Source organism: Solanum lycopersicum, chromosome 1, assembly GCF_036512215.1.
Source record: "Solanum lycopersicum chromosome 1, SLM_r2.1".
NCBI lineage: Eukaryota > Viridiplantae > Streptophyta > Magnoliopsida > Solanales > Solanaceae > Solanum > Solanum lycopersicum.
This window is the reverse complement of record NC_090800.1, coordinates 94,141,871-94,150,387: the sequence shown is the minus strand read 5'-3', so window position 1 is coordinate 94,150,387 and position 8,517 is coordinate 94,141,871. Positions and strand designations below refer to the sequence as shown.

Sequence of the window (8,517 nt, the reverse complement as noted above, 5' to 3'; positions counted from 1 at the left end):
ATCGATTTACCAATTCAGTAAAAGAAGAGTTTAAAACATCCTAAAAAAAATACGGAAGAATACAGAAATAACTTAAAAGGCCAACTAATATTCGGGGAATATGCGTAATCTGTTCCGTTTTATTTTCTAACCCCTCCCTCCCACCCACACTTTTAATATGTTGCTATATTTATTAGTAAAAATATTTACTAATTCTATATTATTTTTATTTTCAAAGATTTAGTTTAATAAATTAAAAGTATTATTTATTATTACTCTTTAGTAGTACCACTTGTTGTGGGTGGGTTTAATCATGACTGAGTTAAATAGAGTTTCTATTGTGAATATTTCTTAAGGAAGATTATATAAAAGGCGAAGATAAAGCAAATCCACGTCAAGTTGACTGTACATGCGCCGTGGTTACATTACATCTATCTTTTCAAGAAAAGACGAAACCCCTCTCCGCCTCCGGGTCAGCTCACCTACATTCATTGGATTCAAAACGCCAACGGAATGAAATAAACCACTCCAACAAACATGCATATACAATTTTGAAATTTTTCATCTCATTCACTTTACGTAAACTGCACCGTGACTCAAATGGCAATAAAGGATAACGAGAGTTGTGGTAGTAGAGTGGTGGATTCGGCCACTACCAGTGGTCGTTTTCATAGGAAAAAATTGGAGGTTTACAATGAGGTGCTTCGGAGGCTTAAAGAAGAATCTGACAATAACGACACTTTACAATCTGCTTTTGACGATGAACTTTGGGCTCATTTCAATCGCCTTCCTACTCGGTAGTATAACTTTACCTCTTTATTCTCTCACTCCTCATTACATTATTATATTGTTTTTTTTATATAGACGATGCTATTTTTACATATGATCTTCAATGTATGTTTGAACATAATTGAGTGCAGTTGTCCATTCCCATTTGTTTTGTTGTGCTTTTAGGAGTTTTGTTCATTAGTTCCTATCTTCTTATCATATTTAATCATCAAGTTTTACAAGTTGAAAAATATCACTCATTGTTTCGCTTAACATTTCGTTGAACCAAATGAATTCGATAATCAGTTCAGTACTGTTCGCTTTCAGGCAACAATGTTGCGATACTAGTGCCACAGCCAAAATTGATTGATCAATGAATTGATTTTTTTAAAAAAACTTAAGGTACGCATTGGATGTGAATGTTGAGAGGGCAGAAGATGTACTCACACACAAGCGATTACTACATCTTGCACATGATCCAGCTAATAGACCTGCCTTTGAAGTCCGGTTGGTGCAGGTAAGCAGTCTGTGGAGATTGAGGCTTCACAAGCTTGCAAATAACACCTTGTATATAGCTGTTTTTGCTTTTGATATGGTGAACACTAAAATATGTCCTTTTTGGATTTAAGGAGGATGTATTAAATGTTCTTTCACTTCAAGTAGTTCACCAGTGCAATGCATCTCCATGATATCTTGGGCTTTTGTATTTTATTTTATGGTTGCTTCTTCAGTATCTAATTAATCCCAGTTTATGCTAGTTGTGGATTGAATCGAACTTGGCATCACGCAGGTTGCTCCCATTCCTGATGAAAACTCAGTAGATTCTGTTTATTCGAGCTCTGCAAAGGAGCAAATTAGTAGAAGGTAATTTTACTTTTTTGACTATCTAGTGACTAGTGATTAATTGAATCCCCTTTCCATTGTTTAAATCTCCTTCAGTATAATTTTGAATTCTTAGTTGTCATTAACTATGCTAAATAATTACCTCCCTTTTTATGTGTAGCATCCATCCTCCACCTGCCTTTGGTTCTTCTCCTAATCTTGAAGCCCTAGCTTGCGAAGTTGTCAAATCTGAAGTTCAAGATGAGGATGCTGCTCCTACTTGTGCAAATATTTCACGGTAAAATTTTTGATATCTTTAGCACCAAGGGTATGGCCTAGTGGTCAGTGAAGTGGTTAAGAACCATGAGGTCTCAAGTTCAAATCCAAGCGGAGAGAAACAATAGATGATTCTTTCCATATGATACCTGTAGTTGGTGGGAGGTGGCAGGTATCTAGTAGAATTAGTTGAGGTGCATGCCAATTGGTCCGGACATTACAATTATCATTGTTATAATTTTATTTTGAGATTTTACACTTTTTCTTGGTTTCTTCAACTACATTTATCCTTTATAGCACCCATTTTAGGGTAACCAGAGAGGACACCTACAACACTACTTGAAAAAACTACCCAATTCACCCAAAATCTATGTATGTCTTGTCATTACTGTGATGTCCAAGTATGACTATCACCCACTTCTTTCCCTTTTCTTTCTACATGCCGCTTTGATGAGTATGAAGCATTAAATTTAATTAACTATGCAGGCCAATGCATGAAATAACATTCTCAATGGTTGACAAGCCAAAACTTCTCAGCCAGGTAATTGATTTAATTTATTCAATACATTATGTGCTTGATATTTAACATTTGTGGACGTAAGGGCATGGCTTTGTGTGTTCCATCTGTTTCATGAAACAGACTATTCTCATCTTAATACAGATTACAAAATGTAGCATGATCTGAGATGCACAAGTATAGCAGATATAATCATTTTTGATTGCGCACTATGATTCATAAAAAGTTGTCCTTGGTATTGTTAGGTTGTGTGATGAGAAAAGATTGGTATTGCTAGAAAACAAGTAGTGTTTCTTATAAGTTTATATCTCATGAAGAAGAAATCTGAGACGATGATGAACCTTTGAATATGACAGTTAACTTCATTACTAGCTGAGCTTGGGCTGAACATCCAGGAAGCACATGCCTTTTCCACTGTGGACGGCTACTCCCTAGATGTCTTTGTTGTTGATGGTTGGCCCTATGAGGTATGTCTCTGACATTATATCCTCATTTACTGACCAGGTCACTTTGATCTGGATTCATGTCTGTTATGTTTTGTGACCTAATATCAGGAAGTGACAGATTATGTATGCATGGTTTAAATTTCTGTTTCCATTATCATCTTCCATGGTTTTTAGGGCATGGTGGGGTGGTCTGTTATTCCTTCTGATCTCATTTCTTATCAGGAAGTTGTGCAACTTCGAGCTGCATTAGAGAGGGAAATCTCGAGAACGGAGGTACTTTCCTGTTATTTTGTTTTATACGATGACATTGATATTCTGAGATTTCTGTTCGTGTTTTTTTCATTACACTAATTAAATCCAACTATGTATGACGGATGATTCTTTGAAAATAAAATCATTCTCCAATTATAATGACTTCTGGAACCTTAAGACTTTCTTAAAGCTGTTTAGTGCCCGGGTTCTTTATTTTCAAATATTGTTTCCTGGCAATCAAGTGTTGTATCATGCTAAAAAAAGTTTTAAAAAAAGTTGTATCATGCTAGATAGAATTTGTGTGGTCAAACTTGCTGTGTCACTCCTTGGGACTAAAGCATTGTGTTGTTTTTTTACTAATGTTTTATGTTTTTTTTAATTTGTTGAGACAATTGTTTTTAGGTCCCAAGTTATGTATGCTGCTAATACGTTTTCAATGTAGTTACATCTAGAAAAGGTTGGTTACACAAGATATATGGATATCTGAAAATCTAGTTTAGTTACACAAATCAATTATAAAATAATGTGTAAATAGATCCACAATTGCTTTTTGCTCCCCGTTAAATTGTGAAATGCTAGCTACAAGCTCCATGCTTTTAGTACTTTCATATATTTGGGTTCAATAAGAGAGAATACCAAATTTCTTGCTATAGAGGCACCCTCATGATCTAATGGGACATCTACTTAAAAGAAATGGAGGAATAGATAAAGAGTGGCTTGTTCATGATTGAAGTCCCCAGAATCAACAATCAGGTTCAGTTTTATGTTTGTGTCCATACCTATCGATTTCTGGATGCTGACAGGAAATTCCTGAACAGGGAAAGGAGCAGTCATGAGTTTGCAATCTTATTTATAGAATCGTATTGTAGATAACTTTTTAATTATCGTTCCTATCTCATGGGTATATACTAGAAGCTCTACTAAGAGCGGACATCTTGCTGTTTGCATAATGATGATACTTCCTCAGTAACTAGCATAAGTCGTTCCTTGCTTTCCTTTCTGAGCAATATATTTTTTTGCCAGTTGTCTGTAAGGTTTGTGTACTTATCATTTAACAAGGGTAGCTCCATGCAGAAATCATGGCCTAGCCCATCAAAATCACTAAAAAAGCAGGAACAAGACATGATCAAATGTGAATTTGACCATTTGACAATACCTTTTGATGGCGTTGATGTCTGGGAAATTGATCATCAGCTACTAAAATTTGAATACAAGATTGCATCTGGTTCATATGGTGACTTGTAAGTTTGTTATGAGCTAAATCATTCATCTGATCATTTGGGTTTCCTGGAGACTTAATTAATTAGGTATTTGTTTCAGATATAAAGGTACATACTGCAGTCAAGAAGTAGCTATCAAAATCCTAAAATCTGAGCGCTTGAACACAGAATTGCAGACGGAGTTCGCCCAAGAAGTGTATATCATGAGGTCTGTCCGGTAACCCCCCTATGAAGCTTATGGCTATTATGTTTGATGTATTTCTCTGTGCTTAAACTGTGTTCAGACAATGTGGTATATTGTCACTTTCCAATATCCTATACTTTTCAGGACAAATAGACGATTATTCACCATGTCAAGTGGTTATCTTTCCTCTGATACTGTGTTATATTTGTACTTGCAGAAAAGTTCGTCACAAGAACGTTGTGCAGTTCATAGGGGCTTGTACTAGCCCTCCCAACTTGTGTATAGTAACAGGTATTAAATGTCAAATTCAGGTCCACTCAACTGGCAGAATTGTCTCAAAATTGAATTGTTACTGTTTTCAAAACCACTTCATCTATTGCAATTTGAGTTTCTTATTATATGTTTATTTTACATTTCTTTGGTTGTAGAGTACATGTCTGGGGGAAGTGTATATGACTATTTACACAAACAAAGGGGCAGTTTTAAACTACCTACTGTGCTTAAAGTAGCGATTGATGTATCCAAAGGGATGAACTACCTGCATCAAAATAATATTATACATAGGGACTTGAAGGCCGCCAATCTACTGATGGATGAAAATGAAGTAAGATTTTCTTTTCAGTTAAGACTGAAAACCATATACTTTGTGTGCTGTATTATTGTAAAATGTTTTCAGTTGCTGTGGTATATGAGTGATTCATCAATTTGTACTAGTCTATTTGATCATGTCTAACTAAATTTGCTTACAAATATTGATTTCCTTTTTCTTTTGCGCAAATGTATAACCATTGGCTAGTTTCGAGGGCCAAAAACATGAAAGAGGGTTATATCACTAAGGATATAGAAATCTGCATATCTTAAATACCTCTAATTACATTTTTTATTCACTTTTTACTAAGCAATAATGGTCCACTTGAACTTGGGACATTTGCTAAAATTTTTAATATCAGCCTACAGTTAATCTGCTCAAGATGAATCAATGATGCACCTCTGTTTACTTCAAATTTTTTTCATGAAAAATATATTGCTTTTCCAGAAAGCATTTGAGAATACAAGCAAGTTTTGAGTCTAAAAGGCTGACATGCTGTAATTGAAACTGTAGTTTCAGTTACCTCCATGTCTGCAGTTGTAGAAGGACTTCACTTCTCCCTACAGACAGTCTAATTTTGGAGACAAGGTGTGCAAAATGAATTAATGATGCAATGGCTTCCTTTGGTTTATCCAGACTTTCAATTATTACATTGTAATTTTTTTATTAAGCTTCACCTTGAAATTCAGTTCATAACATTCGAGTTCAATAGTGCCAAATTAAGGCTGCGATCTTTCATTTATCCTGTAACCTTTCACTGATATTTTTGTTTTCAACTAATTTTACCTTAAAGTTCCTTTTAATTTGAGTTAAAACATTTGTTCTGTGTACCTAGGCTTAATTAAATGTGTTTTGGGCATGCATGGTTCTATTATAGATTTAATTTGTTGGCTTGTAATTAGTGCTTCATCTTTCGAAGACTGACTGTCTACCTCTGTGAGGTAGAGGTAAGGTCTGTGTACAGACCCCAGTTGTGGGATTTCATTGAAAATGTTGTTGTAGTAATTAGTGCTTCATGCACACTGCGATATTCTGAATTCAGTTGGTGGAATATTTTGTCTAAAATTAGATGACAGTAGTTTGTAATCAATAATTTGCTAGAAATTCGTGGAAAATATGTGGATCATGTTATATTTTCAACTGAAAGAATCACTCGGTGATGCTTGTCTAAGTGTTGAATTAACCAATATACCCTTTTATCAGCTTTATATTTCATAAGTGGATGCCCAAAAATAATTATACTCAATTTAGTCAAGGTCAATATAACTTAAATTAGTCAGTTGCTTATCATCTTTTACCTAATTTCTTTTTTCAGGTCGTTAAAGTGGCTGATTTTGGTGTTGCCAGGGTAAAGGCACAAACCGGTGTCATGACAGCAGAGACCGGTACTTATAGATGGATGGCCCCTGAGGTATGCCCATAGTTAGAAACTAACCTTAAATGCTTAAATTGGGAAGAAAACACAGTTTATTATGGAGCATAAGTTTTGTTATATTTCCATTATTGAAATTAAAGGCGGCTGAAACTATGCAGTATCTATCAGTTTTTTTTTTTTGGTTTAACTGGAGTGGTGTGGTTACAAGCACTGGCTATCAACTCTCTGCGCAGTTGATTGGTGAATTCAAACTCCAAAGTTGACTATAGTGGTGGCTAGGGTTTTGGCTGTATAAGTGTGAGGTATTTCATTGGTTGTTACAAGGCAAGAAGTCCAACATTTGTTAGGTATAGCGTCCTCCTAGGTGTGAGTAGTGGTTGATGAAACTTAACGAGGTTGTGCTTAGTTGGTACATGCAGCGATGATCAAGGATTAAGGCTGCTCGAGGCAAGCCCATGGTGTTAAGGACTCCATTTAATTTGGTATAACATTTGTGTCATTGTAAGAGTCACTAAAGTTGCTTAAATAGTAGTTAAACTAGATGGAGAATGGGAAGGGTTATAGAAACTCGGGAAAAACAATTTCGTTATTTGTGATATTCGTGAGATATTTCTGATTCGGGAGTTTCTTCAAAATAGGAAAACTAATTGGATGGTTAGACTAGCTGCATTGGCTTATTTCAGCATCTTTCTTCTTGAAGGTAATAGAACACAAGCCCTATGATCACAAAGCAGACGTATTCAGTTTTGGGGTTGTGCTATGGGAGTTGCTGACAGGAAAGGTACTAATATGTGATTGGAAAATTTTGAATTAGCCTTTGTTTTGTTGTGTGCATTCTTGGTTTATACCTATGTTTACTTGCTTTGTTTTACCCAGATTCCATATGAGTACTTAACCCCATTGCAAGCTGCTATTGGAGTGGTCCAGAAGGTAATGTTTCTTTTATTTGATTTTCTTTGACGTCATATGACTATATTAGTTGATTGCACATTGCTTTCTCATCACATGCATGTGGAAATGCATATGCACAAATGGTATGGCATTAAGTTTCTAACTGCTTCCAGGGTTTGCGACCAACCATACCCAAGCACACTCCTCCTAAACTTGCTGATCTGCTCGAGACATGCTGGCAGCAAGATCCAACATCCAGACCTGACTTTTCTGCAATAGTCGATATTTTGCAGCAAATAGCAAAAGAGGTATGTGTTTTCTGCTCTGAAGTTGACCAGTTAACAATTATTTGTTGTCCTTGACGATAAATGTAGCCGTACAAAGAGTTCACTCTCTTTGAACTCCTTCAGAGTTGGCAGTCCCTGTTTCAATAACAATCCTCATTTGCGCACATGCTTCTTCATTTATCATACTCCTGTTTTCTGTTTTTTTTTTAGTTTCGTAATTTTTCCAAAGTCCCTGCACACACTAAGAGATTTTTAATAATTTAGCTGTCTGTATATTATCTCGGTAACACTTGACATGTCAATCAGGTTGGACATGAAAAAGCAGATCGTTGCAAGGAGAAGACATCTGGAGGATTCTTTTCAGCGCTTAGACGTGGGCATCACTGAGTTGATGCAAATACAGAATATTGATGCAGTGATATTTTTAGTTACACCTAATTTAAACATGCTTTTAGCCTATTTATTCTTACTGTACAGATTGTTCTTTTCACTGACCAATGCCCCAATAGTCGAATAAAAATTTTGCTTTCAATTTTTTGAACACAGTTTATTCGACTGCTTGAAAAATTTATTAGTTTTTTTTATTTTTTTATATACTGCTCGGATTCTTAATGCAGGGCTTAGTTTAGGCCAAAGTTAAAGAGGGAAAATATGTTTTTATTCATACGTTACTTGGTTAACTAATGCAAGGGCAATGTGAGGTGTGTAAAGTGGTGCTCTACTAGTTTGTTTTACGCCTAAAATATTTAGAGAGAAAATTAGGTGAGATAGTCATCAAAAATTAAAATTTAGCCTCAAAAATAATATTTGATAAATATAATACTAAATAAAATGTGTTACTACCTTAACACATTACTAGATTTCGACTTTTGACAAGTAGAACGCACAATATAATAGAGCACAATAAGTGC

At 35.3% G+C, this 8,517-nt stretch overlaps 1 protein-coding gene across 2 annotated transcripts; it reads left to right on the top strand.

Moving 5' to 3' along the window:
• Positions 1-332: 332 nt before the first annotated feature.
• On the top strand, positions 333-8,147 carry LOC101248247 (serine/threonine-protein kinase STY46). Of its 2 annotated transcripts, none has more exons than XM_004231020.5 (16): positions 333-776; positions 1,150-1,264; positions 1,538-1,611; positions 1,751-1,867; positions 2,332-2,386; positions 2,719-2,829; positions 3,031-3,081; positions 4,135-4,301; positions 4,381-4,488; positions 4,682-4,755; positions 4,893-5,068; positions 6,369-6,464; positions 7,129-7,209; positions 7,305-7,358; positions 7,493-7,627; positions 7,913-8,147. In XM_004231020.5, exons 1-16 carry the CDS (start codon positions 580-582, stop codon positions 7,991-7,993), a joined length of 1,692 nt encoding a protein of 563 aa, XP_004231068.2. In that variant the 5' UTR covers positions 333-579; the 3' UTR covers positions 7,994-8,147. The 2 variants fall into 2 exon arrangements, with proteins under 2 accessions (XP_004231068.2, XP_004231067.2); XM_004231019.5 differs by having other exon boundaries at positions 2,983-3,081.
• The last annotated feature ends 370 nt before the right edge of the window (positions 8,148-8,517 follow it).

Bases quoted from the DNA above. Each gene is read 5' to 3' on its own strand.
- LOC101248247 (XM_004231019.5), top strand. From the start codon at position 580: ATGGCAATAAAGGATAACGAGAGTTGTGGTAGTAGAGTGGTGGATTCG. The intron at 4,489-4,681 runs GTCTGTCCGGTA...TTGTACTTGCAG, and splicing joins CAAGAAGTGTATATCATGAG to AAAAGTTCGTCACAAGAACG. The intron at 6,465-7,128 runs GTATGCCCATAG...TTCTTCTTGAAG, and splicing joins ATAGATGGATGGCCCCTGAG to GTAATAGAACACAAGCCCTA.